At 39.5% G+C, this 21,475-nt stretch overlaps 2 protein-coding genes across 4 annotated transcripts in view; one reads left to right on the plus strand and one right to left on the minus strand.

Annotated features, from left to right (window-relative positions):
* Window positions 1-201: 201 nt before the first annotated feature.
* Window positions 202-3,061, minus strand: LOC110163301 (neurofilament light polypeptide-like). 3 transcript variants are annotated; one of them, XM_055161739.1, is made up of 7 exons: window positions 2,003-3,061; window positions 1,633-1,757; window positions 1,140-1,416; window positions 1,017-1,062; window positions 906-938; window positions 799-831; window positions 202-377 (listed from the first exon to the last, which is right to left on the minus strand). In XM_055161739.1, exons 1-7 carry the CDS (start codon window positions 3,059-3,061, stop codon window positions 202-204), a joined length of 1,749 nt encoding a protein of 582 aa, XP_055017714.1. The 3 variants fall into 3 exon arrangements, with proteins under 3 accessions (XP_055017714.1, XP_055017715.1, XP_020783889.2); XM_055161740.1 differs by lacking the exon at window positions 906-938 and having other exon boundaries at window positions 202-389; window positions 805-834; window positions 1,017-1,047; XM_020928230.2 differs by lacking the exon at window positions 906-938 and having other exon boundaries at window positions 202-374; window positions 799-834; window positions 1,017-1,047; window positions 1,137-1,416.
* A 945-nt stretch (window positions 3,062-4,006) lies between these two features.
* The window catches only part of cabin1 (calcineurin binding protein 1), a 29,063-nt gene continuing 11,594 nt past the window's right edge, over window positions 4,007-21,475 (plus strand). Inside the window, 31 exon segments of the mRNA XM_055161521.1 lie at window positions 4,007-4,169; window positions 4,494-4,548; window positions 4,688-4,780; window positions 4,856-4,969; window positions 5,069-5,203; window positions 5,281-5,461; window positions 5,552-5,681; window positions 5,760-5,909; window positions 5,974-6,284; window positions 6,363-6,522; window positions 6,593-6,723; window positions 6,797-7,014; window positions 8,039-8,111; window positions 8,216-8,403; window positions 8,515-8,652; window positions 8,995-9,183; window positions 9,287-9,529; window positions 9,915-10,068; window positions 10,134-10,264; window positions 10,383-10,485; window positions 10,488-10,540; window positions 10,797-11,003; window positions 11,085-11,230; window positions 11,316-11,577; window positions 11,949-12,119; window positions 13,063-13,152; window positions 13,299-13,459; window positions 13,907-14,118; window positions 16,044-16,223; window positions 16,800-17,197; window positions 18,776-18,889. Of these exon segments, the coding sequence (XP_055017496.1) occupies window positions 4,546-4,548; window positions 4,688-4,780; window positions 4,856-4,969; window positions 5,069-5,203; window positions 5,281-5,461; window positions 5,552-5,681; window positions 5,760-5,909; window positions 5,974-6,284; window positions 6,363-6,522; window positions 6,593-6,723; window positions 6,797-7,014; window positions 8,039-8,111; window positions 8,216-8,403; window positions 8,515-8,652; window positions 8,995-9,183; window positions 9,287-9,529; window positions 9,915-10,068; window positions 10,134-10,264; window positions 10,383-10,485; window positions 10,488-10,540; window positions 10,797-11,003; window positions 11,085-11,230; window positions 11,316-11,577; window positions 11,949-12,119; window positions 13,063-13,152; window positions 13,299-13,459; window positions 13,907-14,118; window positions 16,044-16,223; window positions 16,800-17,197; window positions 18,776-18,889 (4,839 nt within the window). The 5' untranslated portion in view covers window positions 4,007-4,169; window positions 4,494-4,545.

A 21,475-nucleotide genomic window follows, 5' to 3' on the forward strand; every position in this document is an offset into this window, starting at 1 on the left:
ACAAACAAAATAAGCCTGGTGTAAGCTGTAAGGCCAGCCACTTCAGTGGGACATTCTTCTGGATGAGTTGAGATGTAGGGCCATTGTATATTATGCTGATATTTGAAAATGCTGACATTTGAAAATCCTGGTATTTTCTACAGTGGTGCTTGAAATTCAAAGTTTGAGAATCACTGGTAGATAGATCTACAGCAGGAAAAGTTACACCTTTTGATCTGTTGTTTCAGTTTTCTTCTCAGTCTCCACTGACTCTTTGGATTCCTTTTCCTCCTGCCCTTCATCTCCTACTTCTCCGTCACCATCCTCCTCTTTTTCCTCTTCCTGTTCACCTCCATCCCCTCCATCTCCATCATCACCATCATGGATTTCATCCTCTGCTTCTACATTTTCTGAATCAAGTACAAAGGTTCTTTAGAAATATGGCACATGGGTGTATTTTTAAGATCATTCAAGTGGAACATACTATATTAACAAATTATATGTTTCCATCTGCCTCACTCATTATTGTCATTATACAATTCAATATAAAATCAGTGGTGTAAACTGGATAACAAACTGTAGGACACACATATCCCACTAGCCCAGTGTGTCACAACCAATTTGTGCTTCTGGTCTTGCTGTTGGAATTGGAGCTGTATTATTTATTGCTTTGCAAAATATTTAAGACATCAAGATAGTTACCTTCCCCAGCATTTTCCTCGGTCTGTTCTGTTTCAGTTTGAGATGAAAAAAAGAGTCAAGTAAAGGCAAATTTAAAAAACAGGCATGAATGTATCTATTAACTATAAATAATTATACCTTCACCCTCTTCTTCTACTTTTTCTTCCTCTTCTCCTGTTTAGAGTCAGTAAAGACAAATTTAAAACTGGTTATGAGCGCATGTGTATTAGAGTGTTAAACTGTACCTTTACCCCCTTCTTCTACTTGTTCTTCCTCTTCTCCTGTTAGAAATGGTAAAGACAAATTTAAAAATGGTTATAAGCGTATGTGTATTAAAGAGTGTAAACAAATTGTACCTTCATCCCCTGCTTCTTCTTGTTCTTCTTCCTTTGGTTCCATCCTCTGAACAGATAATACTCAATATTTAGTGTAAAAAAATACCCAAACAAAAATTTTTATTGAACCATCTTGATCACTACCTCCTCTCCATCTTCCTCCCCATCTTCCTCCCCATCTTCCTCTTCAGGCTCATTGGGTGGACTGGTCTCTGCCTGCTGTGCCTGGCTGGAGGATATTTTTTCCTCGGTGGAAAGTGTGGATGAGTACCACCGGGAGGAGCAAAGCAGAGTACCACCAGGAGGAGCAGAGCAGAGCAGAAGTTGGCCATATGGGGGACTGCTGTACACGGTCTGGGAGTAGACACTGTGAGCTGGAACTGACACATTCAAACGGCTCTCCTCACCTTCCAGCAACTTCCTGACATACAAGGTACATCACATTCACAAGGTGTTCTTCATGATATTGAGGATTGCAATGCATGTTTAGACTTACTGTAGCTCGCAATCAAGTGAAAAATGCAAGCTAAATAAATGCTACTATACACAACAAATAGATCAAATAGAAATTAATAAAATATAAAAACTAATAACAAAAAAGAGAAAAAGTTTACACTTTACAAATTTAAGTTGTTACCTATATGCTGCAATCTCAATATCTAAAGCCATCTTCACATTGAGCAGCTCTTGATAATCTTTCAAATAATGAGCCATGTCAGCTTTGTTTGCCCGGAGGTCATCCTCCAATTGATTTATGGTATCCTGTAAAGAGAAAGACAATATATTATAAATTATTCACAAATGAACTTGGGCAGTGGTGGTACCTATCTTAGTGGAGCTTATTTTTAGTTTAACATACATCACATTTTATTGTATTTTATTATTTGTTTAAAATTAGCTGTTTTAGACCTATATTCATTAGACGTGACTTTAAATAATCCTAGCATTTAGCAATGATTATGTTCAAGTATTTTTGCTACGCATTGTCTGTTTGAGTTGTATCTGACCTGAAGTGCTTGAACTTCAGCACTTTGTTTCTCCTCCACTTCTTGTATTTGGTTTTCCAGAGCTTGGTTCATTTCCCTACAGGCTTCAATCTCCAGGGATCTGGCATTGAGCAGTCTGCGATACTCTCCGGCCTCATCTTTGGCACTTCTGGCACTTTCTGTGTCATGTGCGCTGCCCACAGTCATGACTTTGATCTTGTTGGTGAACCACTCCTCAGCTGACTGCAGGTTGTGCTGGGCCAACTTCTCATACTGGAGTCGAATGTCCCGCAAAGAGGTGGAGAGGTCTGGTTTGGCTACCTCCATTTCTACTGTCACCTCCGCAGTGTAGTGGATATGAGCTTGGAGTTCGGCCATCTCGCTCTCACATACACGCTTCAAGAAATCAAGCTCATCCAGGAGATTCCCAACCTTCTTCTCCAACTCAGCCTGCCCCAATGCTGCTTTATCTGCTCCCTTCCTAGCATTCATCATATGCCCCTCTGCCTCCTCTCTGGCCAGGACTTCATCTTCATATTGCTTTTGCATGTTTTGAAACACATGCTCCAGTTGGTCCTTGTGATCCTGGGCTGCTTGCTTCTCACTTCTGGCTCCATCTAGCACTGCATGAAGCTGGTGGATCTCTTGCTCATAAAGGGCCCTCAAGTTGGATGGCTGGGTCTGCCTTTGTCTAAGTAGCAGAAGCTCAGTCTCCAATAGCTTATTCTGTTGCTCCAAATCATGCACCCTGTCAATAAAACTGGCAAAGCGGTCATTGAGGTCCTGCAGCTCAGCTTTTTCTTGGGTCCTCAAAACTTTGAACTCAGAGCTGACCTGGGCTGCTTGGTCAAGACGTAAATCGGTCACAGCTGCAGTCACCGGTGCAGAAAGCGGTACAGGGCTAGAAATAACACGGCTGTGCATGGGATAACTTCTGCGTGATGAAGCAAAAGAAAAAGGGGCAGAGTAGCTTGAATAAGTGGACCTTGATCCTATTCCTCCATCATATCTTGCATGGAGCCCAACCACTCTTCTTTTGTAAGTGGATGGATAAAAAGGGTCTAAGCCGCGGGAAGACATGATTGTAGATGGGCTGCTCTAGTCTTGACTACACAGTGTATCTGCATTACAAGAGCTTTTATAAAGTCTGTAATGACAGTGACGTAAGCTGTTTTTTTTTTTTTTTTTCTGCAGGCTTGCTGACTTGAAGGGAATAGAAAATGGTGCCAGCCAGTCATCCCCAGCCAAGTAGAGATGGGGTGGGGTGAGGATGAGAGTGCATTGAGCAGCCGAAGTGATGGAGCTGTAAGTAGCTGCAACAGAAGGGTCACTGAGGACAGAAAGGAATGAATCAGTCCTGTTTCTATTGTCCTATTATTATTGCTCTCATTAAAGCTGGTTCATGGTTCAACACTTTCTCTATTGTATCCATAACTCCCTAATATAGTCAGGTTTTCTGAATGGGCTAAAAAGAAAAGTAAAACTGTTCATTTACCCATTACTGCAGCCAAATCCAAAAATTAAGTTGTCACAGAACATTTGATGCTAAATCAAAGCCTAGAACTTAAAATATTCATCTAGCAATTTAATAAAAGTATGACCCCTACTGGTTATAAATATGCATGCACTCTATTTTGTATTGGATTTATTTAAGTTAATTTTATTTTCCCAATTTGCAAACTATTGCCCTTTATTATAAATACTTTTTTTTAATAATGAGGGAAATGTTACCTGTCTAATTAGTTAGCCTAATTAGATTGCTAACATAGACTCTTGGAAGCTTATGAATGTAAAACTACAACTGCGGGGTACTTATAGGTCTAAAGCCTGTGATTATTTATCTTTATTTATTTATCTTCAAAAGGTGCATCCACCCAGTGTACCACATCTTTGAAGCATCTTTAACCATTTTGGATAAAACGGTTTCTTATACTTGCTGATATTATTGGCCAGATACAAACGCCCTCAACTGTTTAACCAATCAGGGCGCATTTTGTTACTTGGCGCGTTGCAAAGTGTCACGTCGTGACGTAAAGTGTCTCAGCAGCCAGCATGACAAACAACAAAGGAATATGATGAAAATGTGAAGTTGCGAATTTGTATTTGCTGGGCTTGATTTTTGAAGCTTTGACGCTTGATGCTTTTGTGCATTAAAGTGCTATCACTACTGCAAAATCGGCAATGAATGGTAGGTCCAGTTGCATATCTTTGTACATCCCTACATTGTGGCTAGCTCAGATAAGATGCTATGCAGCTAACGTTATCAAAAAGTACTGTGCAGATGTTATTTTGTGCTGTCGTCATGTACCCATCTTTACGACTGTCCTTGAACGTTGCTGATATTGTTAGGTCATTTTAAAGCATCCCATTCACGACTGCTTTCTACATTTGATTAGATGCAAATTAGCACATTTCTCCGAGGGTTATCCCATATCATGGGGTCTCGATCTGTCTGTCTGTGTAAGGGATGTTAAATGACGTATGTTTATGTCGTTGCATTGTGTTTTTCCAGATATTATCTCTGATAAATAGCCAAGGGACGAACAGCTACCAAATTGACCAAAATGGTAAGAAAAACACTTGATAATAGAGTAGCGCATTCTGTTATTTTTAACAGTGAATGCATTTCATTACATGTAATTCGATTCTTAATATGATCATTAATGCACTGTTATTCCTCTATGCACCTTGTGTTGTTATGCCCAGATTCGTATAGCAGCATTGAATGCTTCTTTGTCAGCGGCAGATGAGTCTCAAGACCCTTTGAAAAGTTCAAAGAGTCAGACCAAAGAGGCTCAGGTACAGACAATATTGTAAGGAAATATATAAGGTCAATGTGCTCTATAAATGTCTATAAACTGATTTATTTTACAGGAAGCCGAAGCTTTTGCTTTATATCATAAGGCTTTGGATCTGCAAAAACACGACAAGTTTGAGGAGTCTGCGAAGGCTTATCATGAGCTTCTTAAAACTCCATTGCTTAAAGAGGTAACTATTGATAACTCCCTAAATAGCTAAAGTGTCAGTAATATTGAATGAGTCTTGCATAATAACAGTCATAATTTTGACAATGGCTTATGTTTTAAGGCAATGCCAGCAGAGGATCAAAGAGTGGCTCTTAAGCATCCTGGTCTTATGCTGAAGTATTCAACTTTCAAAAACTTGGCGAGTATGGCCGCTTCGAGGGATGATCTTGAGACAGCCATGGACTTCTACTTAGAGGTAACAAAGAAGTGCCTACATAACAATAATGTGCTTACTGTTGATTGTCAATAATTAGTTACATATTTATTTTTTAGGCAGTGATGCTGGACTCCACTGACGTAAACATGTGGTATAAGATTGGGCTGGTGGCTGTGCGCCTTGTTCGTATTCCCTTGGCCCGCCATGCTTTTGAAGAGGGGTTACACTGTAACCCAGACCATTGGCCCTGTCTGGATAATCTCATTACTATATTATACACTCTCTGTGATTACACATGTATGTTTAAATGTTTGCATGTAACTTAATTCAACATTTTGCTGCTGTGGTCATGTATGTAACTACATTTATTGTACGCTGTCTTTTCAGGTTGTTTGTACTTTATTGCAAAAGCACTTGAGAAAGATCACTGTTACACTAAAGCGCTGGTGCTAAAGGAGAAGATATTTGCAGAACAGCCTAGTCTGAGAAGAGATACCACTCAGATGTTTAAAAAATGGTGAATTAGTTAATACAATAACTATGCTGTTATTTTATTACATGAATCTAAATAAAGATGTATTTGTCCTCTTTGCAGTGAGATGTCTATTCACTATGTTGAAGTGGAGGATGAAGAGCGTAAGTCTATTGTAGAAGAGGCCTTGGAGTTAAGGAGACGAAGGCGGGCTCTCTCATACTGTGAACCACCAGCAGATCTTGTCCTGATTCAACCTATTCGCTGTCTCTCGTAAGTGCAACAATGTCATATTTTAAAGTTTACATAAAAGGTTTACTTTCCTGTTGTTGTTTAGCTGGAAGCATGTGGGTGAAAGCCTACTAGCAATGTACAGACATCAGACGACCTGTGAACCACCTAGACCCAGTCTAGGAAGAAGAATTGATTTGTCGGAGTACCGTGATCCCAACTTTCTTGAAAATCTGCCTCAGCCAAAAAGTCCAGTGAGCATCAGCCAAACTACTGCTGTCAGCAGCAGCCCAAGCTCTTCTCTTCCACCTCTTACTTTTTCTGAACCAGTAGTGACACCACAAACCAGCTCTCAACCTCCCATTATTCCCACTCTCACCACTGTTGAGGTGGCCTCCACCACAGTACCATCTGTTGGTGAGTTTGAAGTAGCCAAGCCTTTCTTGTACACGCATGCACATTTTCTTAAACGATAATCTTGTAATGTTTCCACAGCCTCAATAATGGAAGTAAAGAAGCCACAAAAAAGAAAGCGCACAACTGACGAAAATGTAGATACAGCAAAGAGGCGCTCAGCTCGTGTCAGAAACACGAAATGCAAAAAGGAAGAGAAAATAGATTTCCAGGAACTGCTTTTCAAATTTCTACCGTCGAGGTACTTATACGCAGATATTATAACATAGTATGAACTGTAATTGATTAGTGATTTGGTTGGTTCCATTTAGATTGAAGAAGTTTGACCCAGATGATGATGAGAGTTTAAGTAATCTTGATGCACAGTGCAATGGCAAGGAAGATCTACAGCAAATACAAAGTGGCTGCATGCAGGTGGACATTATAGAATACATGGAAACTGGTAAGCAAAGTGTCACCAAGGCAGTACTGAAAATAACTGCAGTGTATTTACACATTGTATTTTGGTTTCATAGAAAAACAGGATGTCCGTAACTTCCTGCTGAACAGCATGAACAATGGAGGTATTCTTGATCTGCTAATGCGTTATCTCAAAGCTGTTGGTCAGAGGTTTTTGGAGAACTGGCCTCGTGGTTTGACTTCTGTGGTACTGGAGGTGTACCAGACCTGGAGGAAGCATAGCACTGGTCTCCCCAACCCACTGCTCCGGGACTGCAGTAACCAACACATCAGGGTACACACTCAATTTGTGATTTTTATTTATGCATTTGTTTTGAATATATCGATAATGATTAGCAGAAGATGTTTTTGTAAACCAAGGGAAATGTGTATCAGCTGAGTATCAGCCCAATGTGAAAGGACTGTAAAATTACCCACAAACATGCAGTAATATCATTTTTCAACCTTGGATACATTTTTTCTTCAGCTCTTTTTGCACTATTTTGACAATAGTATCAATAATTTGATGTATTCCTCTTCTCTGCCTGTAACTCCTCTAAATTTGTAGTTAATTTGCTTAAAGGTTGTATGGAGGATTTTTTTAAAGTTTCAAATTGTCAATGAAAGTTTAAAATACCATTACAGAGACGCAGCAGCCTTGTAATTATGATGACCAAAAAAAAAAAAAAAGAATGAAAATCTATCAACTGTGGACGTAGTGAGGCCAGATAAACATCAGCCAATAGATAACGAGGCTGCCTCATTTTCTATTGGCTGTTAGGTTGTCAATCAAACTCCCTATGTTTCTAGTGTAACTGACTCGTCAGCGTGAGGGGATTACGTGGTTTATGCAGCGGTTCTTAGAGGCTTTTTAAAACAGTAGCTTCCTTGCAATTCGCACAAAGTTTGTTGTGATGGCCGACGAGAGTCCACAACCAGTTCGCTGCAAAAGAAAGTCAATTTTTGAGGTCGCTGAAAGAAGAAGAGAAGGGGAAAAGGAGCAAAGCCAAACTGAGGTGATTCTTGGAAATTCCTTCCAGCGATGGCGCGGCTGAAGCAGACAAAGTGTCTAAAAACTGATGCATCGGTCGCTAAATTATTTCTATTTCGCATGCACAACATTTAAAAAAGGACTGTCGCTGTATTTCTCTTTCCTTAAAAAATCCTCTATACAACCTTTAAGATGTGATGTGACAGAGAGCAGCAAAATATTATACATTGCCCAGGAAATGTCTTTTCACTGACAAATTTAAAATTGGAGGAAATCTTTTTGTTGTGTTCTTAAAAGATAGTTATATCCTTTTGACTTGTGCTTGCAGGAAATGTTGACTATCTGCTTGGCATGTATGGAGCTTCAGTTGGAGCAGTGGTTACATAGTAAGGGTAAAAATGGTGAGTTAATGCTTATTGATTCCAAAACAATATTTATATGTAGTAGCATCCAGTGTATTTTATTGATAAACTGTAATGGCATAATTTTCTTTTCATTTTACTAGTCTCACCAAGAAGAAGCAGCATCAATGGCAGCAGTGAAGCTGCTGACTCCGATTCCCCTGGACAGCAGTATCAGGGCGATTTGTTCATTCTGGCTCTAGGTTCATCTCAAAAGGACCTTTTTGAAGACGACTGGATTGATGTCATGGTGCGTGTCTACTGGCTCAAGGCACGCTACTTGGCCCTGCAGGTACAGCAATCTTTGTTCTGTATTCATGGACTTTTGGGCAGTTTATTTCTTATCATACTTGATTCAGCAGCCCCAAGTCTCACCTTTTAAAGACTCATGGTTTCTTATCAGGGAGACATGGAGTTGGCTTCCGAGAGTTACGATGAGTGTCTTAGCTGGCTCCAGTCTAAACCAAAGACTTCAGAAGGAAAATATGACACAATCACCCTGCCAAATCTACGCATGGACGCAACCATCTCTGTAGAGGAGGTGGGGATTTGGTTGGCTATTTCATGTTGTATGTCAGTAATGTGTTGTTAAGATGGTGACAGGAAAGTAACTGTGCTACTGTCATGAAACCAGCTAATTACAGCTTTGAACATCTCTGAAACATACTGTTTTACATTGCATTACATTAGTCAGCATGTCAAGTAAATTGAGTTTATTTGGTGAAATACAGCAAAATGCACATTTGTTGGACTTTCTATTTGGTCATGTATTTATTTTAAAATGGAAAAGCAGCATATTGGTTGATGACATGTTGTACCACAAAGTGAGATTTCAGTATTATGTAATCAAATAAAGTGACACATTTTCCTACTCCATTAACAGATTGACAAGAGGCTGAAGTCCTTGGAGCGCTGTCAGTCTCTGGAGGAGATCCAGCGTCTCTTTGAATCTGCAGACTACGCTTCTGTTGTGCTCTTGTTGCAGCCCACACTTAATTATGGCAACAGAAGTAAGCCCCTAGAGTTTGTGAGCTCTGCACCAGAACGACCTGCTCAACTAATGCTTTTACAGGTTGGCTTTGCTACCTAACATTCCACTGTAACCATGGCATTTTGATATATGCCATAAAGGTGTTTGGTGTGATGTTGCTTGTCTGTTTGTTTTTTTCTTTCAGAACTCATTATTGAGGATGAAAGAATACCAGCAGTGTTTGGAGTACAGTGAGCTCTCCCTTAACGAGTCTCTACAACAGCTAACATCTGCATCACCCACTTCTAATCCCAGTAAAGAAGAGTGGGTCAACACCATTGGGAAGCTGTTGGATGGCATAGAGCTCTGTTTCAATAAAGATGCAGAACTGCTTAAAAATGTCCCCCGCTACTCAAGTATGGCTCGACTGGCTAACAATCTAATTCAGGTAAAGACACTTATATATAATATAATATAATATGATATAATGTAATATAATATAATATAATATATTATATTACATTATATTATAATATATTATAATATAATATAAGCCACTGATTTAATGTAAATCTTAACTTTATGATGTGAGATAAAATAACTTTAATGGCAGAAGCCAGCATTTGTTCCTCATGTGCCTTCCATGCACTTCCACTTATCAGTGTAGGCAGGAAACAGTGGTGAAGAGCTTCTTTAGAAGCTGTCCTAGCCCAGGTGTCTAACCTTCAGTCAGAATGTTTATTGCCATTGTCAGTGAACAGAAATTCAGAAAAAAATGTCAAACTAGCACTTAATCTAAAGTCTAGATCTTATCTCTGTTATGTTCTTTTCAGCTGATTGATCTTAGCATGGCCATTTCTGATGACCCCAAGGAACCATTTTTCTTCTCAGTCCTGCCGTGGATAATCTTATATCGCATTATCAAACACGAAGAAGCCGCTTTTGATTGCATGCTTAGACAGCACATGTCTATGGGAGATGAAGAAGGTTTGTTCACTGGTTGTTTTCCCTTAGTGACCATGTCTTGATGCCTTTTACGTTGTGTAACCCAGTCAGGTCTCTTATAGATGACTCAGACACTCCCATGCTGCCCTCCTCCTTTATGCTTCTCAGTACTGCCCATGAGTATCTTGGCCGCCGCTCAATGTGTTGCAATTCTAATGGTGCACTTCTCAAATTTTTTGTAAGTTATAGCTGTACATTTCTGCAGATGCTACATTACCTTAGGCATTTGTTGAAAAGATGCTTCAGTGTTACACAACATGAGGCAAAAATGTTTGAAAACTTTTATTTTTATGTAGGTTGGTGTTGTGGAAAAAGAATCTGCTGCTTGCCAAAGTGAGGCACATCCCTACAGAGAGGAATTGGAGGTTGCTTTAGAACAATGCTTTTACTGCCTGTATGCTTACCCAGTAAAAAGAGCAAAGCACGCTACCTTGAAGACCACTCTAGTCCTCAGGTAACTTTCTTATTCACATCATACTTAAGTTGACAATGATTTTAATCTGTTACGCTGTTCTTTAACATAGTCTCTTTACAGTGACACAATTTGTGTTTTTGTAATGTAATATTCTGTCCACCAGAGGTCTCATATGAACATTGTCCATATACCAGTACTTACAATACATAGGAATAAATGTGAAGCAGCTCATCTTTTGTATGTAGATTTTTGGGGGATAATGATGAAATATGTTTGGTTTTTTTGTTTTTTTTAGGTTGAGTTAATGTGGTGTGATGCCCTGTCCATGTTCCAGTATTTTAAACCAAAGTCATTGCCTGAGTTTGACAGTTATAAGACAAGTACTGTGTCGGCAGACCTTGCCAATCTTCTCAGGAGATTTTCTGGTATTGCTCCCATCAATGACACGCCAACACTGAATGTGGAGGAGGTAGCTGCCTATATTGAAGGCAATAATGAGAAGGTCAGTGCCTATATTTTTGATGTGACTTAAATCTTAAATGTCTTTGTTTCTTTACTTATTTTACTTGTTTTGTTTTTTAAGATCCCTGGTTTTCCAGAGGGCACTCCTCCAGCACCACCAATCATCAATGAAATGTATTACCTGCTTGCAGATTATCATTTCAAGAACAAGGAGCAGTCCAAAGCCATCAAGTTCTACATGCATGACATCTGCGTCTGTCCAAACAGGTTATTCAGATTATCCTCTATCAATGTGATTATTTCCCTATTGTTGTCTGTAACACAATGAGAAATATAATCTGTCTTCTTTCAGGTTTGATTCTTGGGCGGGTATGGCTTTAGCTAGGGCCAGCCGTATTCAGGAAAAACTCAACTCCAATGAATTGAAAAGTGATGTGCCCATATGGAAACACTCACAGGCAGTACTTAACTGCTTTAAGAGAGCCCTTGAGATTGACAGTTCCAACCTGTCTCTGTGGATTGAGTACGGGACCATCTCATATGCACTCCACTCCTTTGCCTCTCGACAGCTCAAACAGTGGCGCAATGAGCTTCCCTCAGAGGTTGTCAAACAGGTGACTCTTTTGTTTACTTAAGGTTATCACTGACATTATTCATTAATGGACTGGAGTTATTCAGTTCAATGTTCCACTGTTTTTAAGATCTGCATAGGTAAATTCAAATGCAAAATGTCTCATACCTATTTTAGTGCTGCTTTTATTAACTTCACATTACTTCACTGCTATTTTATAAGAAGACGGTAATGTCTACTCTGTTGAAAGAGTTCTTGCTAGCTAATAGAGCTGATCCAAATTTGACCAACCAAATATGGCATCCTAACACTATGTCATCACTTGTAGTTTGTTGCTTGCTTATCTATCTGATGATCTGCCACTGTGAGCTAAATTACTCATGAATGGCCTGCTTGTGTGTTTGTGGTGCTCAGATGGAGGAGCGGAGAGACTCCATGTTGGAGACAGCGCTGCAGTGTTTCCAGGGTGCTTCCCGTTGTGAGGGTGACAGTGATGAGGAGGAGTGGCTCATTCACTACATGCTCGGAAAGATTGCAGAGAAACGCAAGCAGCCTCCAGTGGACTATCTGCAGCTTTATAAAAAAGTAAGTGGTCACCATTTTTGTCATTTAAATGCAAAATACTGCCTACGCCTACATCTTGCTTTCCTAAAAATGTGGTATACACTGTAACGCTGTGCAGATGTTTTAGGCAGGTTGATAAAATTATGTTAACTTGAATGATATTTACTGTATCTTTCAGTAAGCCAATAAATAATAAGCAAAAGAACAAGGCATAAATTTGTTGAGTCTGTTACATTGTTCCTTCATTAGGGGTCAGTAAAAGAACAAAGAATATGTTTAACTGTGTTCATATTATAATTAGAGATCTGTAAATTAGTATTAGTTTTGGAAAATCTTGAACTCCATCATCCACCTATTAAACTTCAGTGGTCTGCCCTCTTTTGTGTGATTTAATAATATTACATTTCTATCTGTCTATTTTGTAATTTGGACTATATGGATTGAATTCGACTTGGACAACCGTTATTGATCCACAAGAGAAATTACTTAACTTTTCATATTTTACCCAACATAGTAATCACTGTATTTTGAAATGGACAATGCCCATGTATTTTTAGATAAATATTTAGCCTATGTTGTTTAATCATTACTAATTAAACAAGTTAATTGAATCAAACAAAATGGCCCACAGCAACATTTATGTGTAAATAATAATAATTATAATTGCTGTCAGTGACTGAAGAGGATACTGTGAGGCAGGTGAAAAAGGCGCTGACCCATCTTAAGTGCTCTATCTTGCCAAAATATGAATTAATTATTATTAATGAATTATTAATTAATTGTTTAATATTACGCCTCGGGTCCCCCGGAGGAGCTGGAACGTGTCTGGGGTGAAGGAAGTCTGGAGTCCCTGCTTAGGCTGCTCCCCCCGCGACCCGGCCCCGATAAGCGGACGAAAATGGATGGATGGATGGATGTTTAATATTAATTTAAATGCGTCATTAGCATCTGTCTTATTTCATAGTCTGCAAACTATTTACATGAAGAAGCTGCCAGATACCCACGGAAAATCCACTATCACAATCCTCCTGACTTGGCTATGGAGGCCCTGGAGGTAAACTAGCTGTTCATTCATAACATTCTTGTATAACATTTTTGAAAAGAAGAGAAAAAAGAAAAACAAGTACTAGTAATTGGTCTAGAAAATGTATGTAAAGCTAATTCATAATGTTTTGGATAAATTTATATTGTTTCTCACAGCTACATTTTCGGCTCAGTGCAACAATTCTAAAACTTTTGGAGAGTGGTGTCTCTGATTTGGACCATGAGCTTTTCTTTAGTTTGTTGGTGGAGGCTGCTACAGGACCATTTGCAAAAGGAGAAGAGAAAAGTGTGCCCAGTGTGCCGAGATCCAATGAAAAGTAAGCCATTTTAGAGATATATAACAGTAATACTCCAAAATATGTATAAGGATTATTTCAACAAAGATGGTTACATTTATTATTGTTTCTTTTATAAAAAGGTCAAATAAATCCATGCAAAATTCCCAAGCTTCCCAAGCTTCCAATGAAAATAGAAATTTCTTATATCTTCAGGCTTTATTGCTGCTCAGTTAGGGCTGTACTATTAATTGTAATTGAATTGGTGTCTCAATTGATTTGGCAGAATTATCACATTGTAACGGCTGGTTTTAATTACTGCACAAGAACAATATCCATCTTATTATAGAAATATCTTGCTTATATATTTTAGACCTACAAATGTTGTGAAATGCTCTGGATTTGTTTACAATGTGCACCCTGAACAGAATGCTGTTCAGTACTCCTGATTGGTGATTTACTTGGAATATTCTCATGACATTTTTTCAGGGAGAAGCCAGTCTCCATAGCAGATGAGGATTTCACCAGCTCCTCGGTTTGCATAGGAAATGTGCTAAGCTCGTCCCTCCCGTCGGCAGCCACCCCAGGTCTGACATCCCCTCCTTATGTGGCCACGCCGTCTGACCACGATTACGCCAAACGCAAAACACTCCGACGGCAGCAGTGGCAGCAACAGCGGCATGAGGAGCAGCAGGCCGATGGTACAGTCCCAGGCCTAGACACTGTCTCTGGGGTTTGGGCCCTATGCTCTGTCCACGCTGGGACACGTGGCCTTTGGGGGGCGCACAGAACGCTGTTCACCATGCTTAATGGCTTTGGTTTCAGTTACAATAATCCCCCTTTGAACTGGGTGATTGGGATGTGGTGAAATGGGCAATATGGCTAGGAATTATTTCACCCCTTTATTTTACATAGTGCCCAGTCTGTCACAAAAGTGGTTCACACAAGTCAGAAAACTTGTGCTGCTTTCAAACTTGGACAAGTGAATGTGTTTTTGTGTATCTACTACTAAAGAAAGACACTAATCACCACATGCTAGGATACAGTGAAAAGATTTATACTGATTTTATATTGCACATTTCTTTCACTCAGTAAAAAGATTTCAGGCCTCTTGGGGAAAAGAAAATAATGATCATACATTGCATAGTGATACATACATACTTTCAAAACATTTTTAAATATCCAATAATGTAATCTTGTAACCTTCAAATGGAAAACTTTTAGAGTGAATTTGTTTCACCTGTTATCCGAGTGGGTTCTTCAGTTCATTGAAAATATTTTATTTGCTCAACAGGGAGTGCTAGCAAACAGTACTTTTCTATGGTGTAGGATTTTGATCTTCCTTACATACAAACATTTAAGAAAGTCTTTTTTACAGACTTACTTACATTTATTCAGTAGTTGGTTTGTGTAATGATCAGTGGAACATCTTTTCCTTGTTGCAGTTAGCTGTGTAAATAATGCCGTCATATTGCCCATGTAGCCTGTGGTCACCCTGTCCAGATTCCTTCCTGCCTACCTGCCTGCTACCTCTGTGCCTGCTTGCTTTTACCACCTGCTTTGCCATTCATGCATGTGGTTATAATGGGGTGAATGGTTGAGACAACAGGGGTACATTCTATCATTGCTTCCAAAACATATTCAACCCTTTGAGATTTTTTAATCTGTGAACTTCTTATGAAAGCTCTGACACTCTTATTGGACATAATATCTAATTACCTTCAATTAGTTTCAGAATACCATGTCAGTGGTGATTTAGCTAGCTCATACTTGGAACTCAGCTTGAAATAAACTTACATGGTAGATCTATGTGCGCATTCATGTATGCAGGTGTCCTTTTGGTGAATCTTCAAAGGAGCACAAGGTGATCAGATGAATATATAAGGACCTGACTCACACACATCTATTTATTTACTGAACTGGATAAACTGTGGCCAGTTACAGTTTGCAATAGTTCATACAGAAGCATCACTGTTACAGCTATGCAAAAGGGGCTTGTCCGAATTCTCTTGGGAGTGGTATCACATTTTAGCTTTTGAACACAATAACTGTTGGCTGTAAAAATGCTGGATGGTAAAACACCCTCACCATATCTTCAACAGCCTCCCAAGAGTTTGACCATGATTACTGCCTGCCCAGGTCTGCAATGTGGCTGGCTTCCAAAAATGGTACTGGTCCTCTAATCCTGCAACTCACTCCCCCAATTTCTAAAACTAGGATTTGACTTTGTCAGCTTACTCGTTTGTGCATTCCACAGTCTTAAAAACTTGTTGTCCTTGTTTAGCTTTTGCTAAGCCTGCAAACAGTGGCAATTAACTGAACTGTTGGTGGCATGGTTTTGACAAGGTACAAAACGGTGTCTCTTCATCTTAACAAGAGTATGAATGTGTCATCAGTGGTGCACTAATAAGGATTTGAGATTTTGCGTTTTTTTTTTTTTTTTTTTTTTACATGACAATTATACCTCATCTTATTTAAAATGTTTATCAAGGAATGATCACATACACAATAATTGCACATTTTTAACTAATATAATGATAATTTAAGAATATTTATATTTCTGTCTATGTGTATTGATTGGCTCATTGCCAACCAGCAGCATGATTTTGTTGTTTGAATTGTGTAGAGCGCAGTCAAGACAGTGAGGTGGTACTGCTCTCGGACTCAAACTCCACCCAGGATGCATTCACAGACCCCACCAGCTCTCAGGACAGCAGCCATAGACCTGCTCCTGGAAAAGCGAGCTCCACCTCCTCTGAGAGTACCACACCAGTGAAGGAAGGCCAACCAGCACCAGATGAAACAAGTAGGTGCCATCATTCGGACTTGGGTATTTTTTTATATTAGTTTCTATTGTGTTATATATTGTGAAATCACCTTTTAGGACTTTTAGACACTATGTAAAATCCTTACACTTTCCACTGTCAGAATTGCAATTATTACGCAGCTAACCAACTTCAACTCTTGTCTAGCCTCACTTAAATAGTTTCACTAGTTATAATGTATATGTATCACTGTACCTCATTTTTATTGTCTTAAAATCTTAAAAAAACAGAAGCAGTTTATTTTGAAATATTTTGCTGTGGTCCAAAGTTATTCTGCACTTTCGTAATGCATTTCTAGCATCCCAGAAGTGCTAGAAATTTGTTGAGTTGACTTGAGTTCATAAGGTTTTAAATAAGGAGTTACTATTTGGTCAACTGGACAAAGGTTTTAGAGTTTTGCTCTAAAATGTTTTGCTCAGCCAAGCAGCTTCTTCAGTTTGGTTTCTTCACTGTAAAACTTTTTTCCTGTTGACAAAATTTAATCTTTCATTTGCTGTGTCTGAATGTTACTGTTTAATATCAAAGTATCAATATCTAACTTTAAATTGTACTTTCAGCTTTAACCAGTGACAATGCCTGTGTCTTGGTGGAAGAGAAGATGATCCAGGAAGTGGAGGTGGTGGAGGTGGTGACACTTCCTGACACCTCAGCCCCTAAAGCTCCCGTGGACATTTGCCCTCTTCCTGCTCTGCCCATCCCAGCCACACCTCCGAAGCCACCCCCCTCCCAACAGGCTGCCCCTCATACCCCTGTGAGCGAAAGCAAGAAGAAGCCTGAGCCTCCCCCAGAAGTGATAGAGGTACCTAAGGCTCTGCCCACCGACCCAACCGAGCAGAAGAAGATGCTGGTGGAGATGTGTGTCAGGGCTCTGTTCCTCTGCCTTGGCCGATTCCCTCAACATTACAAAAGTTTATATCGCTTGGCCTTCTTCTACAGTAACAGCAAGACGCACCAGGTTAGTCATGGTCAAATATGCTGTATCAAATGATACAATGATCTTGTATGTGATCTTAGTACAATTAGACTTATCATAATATCATATTTTGAAGAGTGATTGCAACATGAGCTGTTTTTCTTTATGCTTAATAAATAGCATAGAGAAAAAAGTAAAGGTGCATTGCTCAACCTTTCTGGTGGAGGGTTCATCACCTGCTTACCTTCATGGAAATGTTGTAGCATTGTCTAGAATGTTCCCCGACCGAAGTTAAACCTATCTATCTCGCTCAAGGGAGACAACTATAAACTACGTTACAGGTCAGCTCTGTGGAGCGGCAATCCTATTCAGAGAGAATTATTGTATTTTTGTGCAATAGAAACACTTGTAATGAATAAATGCTAGATGGATGTTTAGTGTCATACCATGATACATTCCAGGAAAAGCAATAACATTTCCATGGAGATAAAAAAGTGAATTGCACAACTTTTCTGATGGAGGGTCCATCACCTGCTTAAGTAGTTTCTTTGTATCTATTGTGAATCATAGAACTTATTCAAATCCTATTGTACAAAATATAACTAAGTTTCTCTGTAATACAAAGAATAAGAACACACAATAAATATTAGGGCCCAAAAGTATTGTTCCGTCTTTAATTTATTGAACTGTAAGTTGATATAGTCATTATCATGACAGGCCTAAGTACAATGTGGATTGTGGCAATGCCCTGAGTTTGCGCTGCAGTGATAGAAGTTGCTGAAGCAGGCTGTGGAGCTCTGTGGGCAGAGGTGTGCGTGGGTGGGAGCACAGCGCTCTCTCAGCCAGTTTGGCACAAGGAGGCTGTGTGGGGCTTCACTGCAGTAGCATCCTTCTGTTAGCACCCACTTTGTTAAGCAATTTAAGGCAGCCTTTTAGCTACTTCTGAAATTCTTATTTACATTTTCATTGTTGAATACACTATGCTGCTTAAAAAATATATATATTAATTATGATATTAGAGGTAAATATGTGTGTGTGTGTGTGTGTGTGTGTGTGTGTGTGTGTGTGTGTGTGTGTGTGTGTGTGTGTGTGTGTGTGTGTGTGTGTGTGTGTGTGTGTGTGTGTGTGTGTGTGTGTGTGTGTGTGTGTGTGTGTGTGTGTGTGTGTGTGTGTGTGTGTAAAAGCAACAGGTGTCATTTTTTTAACATATACAATAATAGTTTTCATACAATTAAAATGTAAGGCAGGGAAGGTGATGAGTCATACTTTAGATGCTCACATTCACTCAGTGAATTCTTTTGAACAAAAAGTAATGGAAGACCTGTAAAATCCAAGTTATTTAAAACTGATGGTAACACCAAGTGGGGGAAATATATTGTTTATCAAGGAGTCATTCTTATAGATGTCTCTGATTTCTTGTAGACACTGTGCCAGTGTTTTTAGCCATAGTGTTTTAACATGATTTATACAGTCTATGGTTTAAACTTTAGGAGTACTAAGAGAAGGCAAATTATTTTAGTGCATTGAAAACGAATTAATCTGCTTGATTTTTAGTTTAATTAAAATGATCAAACCAAATATATGTTTTTCTCCTCATATATTTATTTATTTCTTTCACAGAACCTACAGTGGGCCCGAGATGTGTTGCTAGGAAGCAGTGTCCCATGGCAACAGCTGAAGCACATGCCTGCACAAGGACTTTTCTGTGAACGAAACAAGACTAACCTGTTTAATGTAAGTCAGGGGTTATTATGTAAGCATGTCGCTACGCAAGTCACCACACGTGCCTGCCTTTTATAAGAAAATCTACTTGCACTATGTTCAACTGATTCACATGCATCATAGTAGTAATAACATTTTATCTTCGACTCACAAAAACTGCCAGATGCTGTTGCCTGAGCATGAGAAGCGCTGAAGTGCGTCTGCAAATTTGTGACTAATAAATTGTCTGTGAGCTTGTTGAAGAGGATTGATTGGTGTACTATGATTATTCACACCACACTGAATTCATTGGAACTCAAATATTAAGCTGTAAAGTTGGATTATGGTGTGTTAGTGTTGCAAAGAATACAATACATGCATTGCAGGTGGTTTGTTCACTCTTTAAATAACCAGAGAGTCAAACAGACAAAATAGTCTGTATTGACACTAACATAGGATAAAGTATGTCTGTCGTTGTCACCATGTTTGTTTTGGGTCGTTTGGGAGCTTTGCCTTTGGCTTCCTCACAAACCCCAATGCTGCTCTATGATTGGTCTGCCCCTCAATTAACCTTACAGCAGGCACACTCCAAGATGGATTCTTGAGAGTTTGTGAACTCACAAATATTGCGAGAATCCATCTTGCTAAATATAAGAGTTCTGTGTAACCCTTAGGTCTTCAAGTTTGGGACTAGCACCAAAAGAAGTCTGCCTTGTGATGCCAATGCTTGTGTCATTTAAGGCTCTTAAATGCCTAAATTGCCACATTAAGTGCTGTGATTAAAGCAATTTGGAGTTTGTTTAGCTCGTCTTAATTTGTACACTGCTAATTGCCGGATCTATAGAGCACTTGTGCTAACAGACTGTATTGGCGATGTAAGCCAGCACTGAGCTGGAGGAGTGCTCTGCAGCTCCAGTCTCCCACTGGGTTCTAGCAGAGCCCCTTCTGGATTTAAACCTGCTCCTGCTTCGGCACACCAACTGTTGGAGCTTTACTGTTCGCACAAACCCAGCTCTGATTCCAAAGCACTGTGGAAAGCACCTTTTAAAATAACGCTCAATTATGCTGTTCTCATAGTAAAAGAGCAAAATATTTATGATGACTGTTGACTGTGTATGAGATTGACAGTCTTGCTGCACCAAGTTAAGTCAAGTGTATGTCCTGCTCTATCTACCGCACAATAACTGTACACCAACATAGAGCAAAATTCTACACAAAACAACATTTTTCCAGACTTGGGAGGAAGAGCTGTTGGTCTTGAGTCACTTAACCGGTTGATGACATCTTATTTGACCAACATTTTTATTAGTGAACAATTTTATGAATATTAGAGAATGAAGTTGAATGAGTTAACTGGAGTTTTGGCAGTGAATCATCTTTACTCTCCCTTTTTACATATGAAGATGCTGTCATTTCTGTATAGTATAATACAGTACAGTTTGGGTAGATGTATAATCAGGGCACAGATACAGTGAATAGTTTTCAGAGTTGTCTCACCCCATATTACTTGACACTGGCTTGAACTTCTTGCAGCAGTTGCATTGTGTGATCTGAAGCAAATCCAGCTTATTAGCATAATTGTTTTCTCCCTTGTGCTCTTGTGGAACAAACTGTTCTGCTTTTATCAAATGTTAGAATCATTCTTGCACCTTTCTTACTGTCACTGCTACTTCTAGGCTTTGCGGCTGATTTGAAATGGAAAATACCTCTGTAATTATTGTCTCCAAGATGCACTGGATGTGAGGCGTCCCTATGTCCTCCTCCCTCACCTCCCTGTGCACCACACACATACCCTTGCTTACATATTCTTCCACCCACTCAGTGTTCTTTCTTTGAAGCAAGAGATACAAAGCTCTGTGACATGGATGTTATCACAAGACATTATTTAATTACCACCACCCATATAAACTATTTGACTCTTTCAAAGGCTTTGTTATGTTTTTGGAGTTTTGGAGTAGCTTTCTTATAATCTCTACTTTCTTTAGGTGTGATGTATGACTCAAGTCTTGTTGTGCCGTTGTAGGTGGAGCACCTCTTAGAAGGTCCTTTCAGAGTGGGCGGAGTGTTGGCCCAATGAGAATGTTTTGACGAAGTTGATGTTTTGTATGGAAGTGGTTGTGAGTGCTACTACCTCAGTGCATTGGTCAGTTTGGTTTTGAATTATGCCTTCTACGGTGCTGTGTTTAACTGATCCTCTGATTTTGCCGGTGCTGACCAGGAATCAGGAAGAGCAATGTGCATTTGCCTAGTATGTTTATGTTGAGCAGCTGTGCCAGGGTTGGAGGTGAGGAACTCTATCAGGTGAGAGCTGTTGGGGGTGTATATAATGCTATATTGTGTTTTGTATGGATGGTGGTTCAGTGCCTTCATCTGTACGTACATGTTCATTTGTTGAGCCAGTTCTTTTCCTGTTGCTCTGTCTTTGGGCTCATGCTCCGCCCCTCCCCCTGGCTCCTTCTACACTCTACTCATCTCTTGTGTGCTGCACCGCTCAGTTTCCTCATTACTCTCCTCATGTTTGTGTGTGTTGTGTGGGAGTGCACAAATAGGCGGGAGTTTGGCTGCTTGACTGTGATAGGCTGGCACAGGGCAGCAGGGATTGGCTGTTGGCTGTGTATA

The sequence above is a fragment of the Boleophthalmus pectinirostris genome, unplaced genomic scaffold, assembly GCF_026225935.1.
Source record: "Boleophthalmus pectinirostris isolate CB_2022bp ecotype Guang Dong unplaced genomic scaffold, ASM2622593v1 HiC_scaffold_4, whole genome shotgun sequence".
Lineage (NCBI taxonomy): Eukaryota > Metazoa > Chordata > Actinopteri > Gobiiformes > Gobiidae > Boleophthalmus > Boleophthalmus pectinirostris.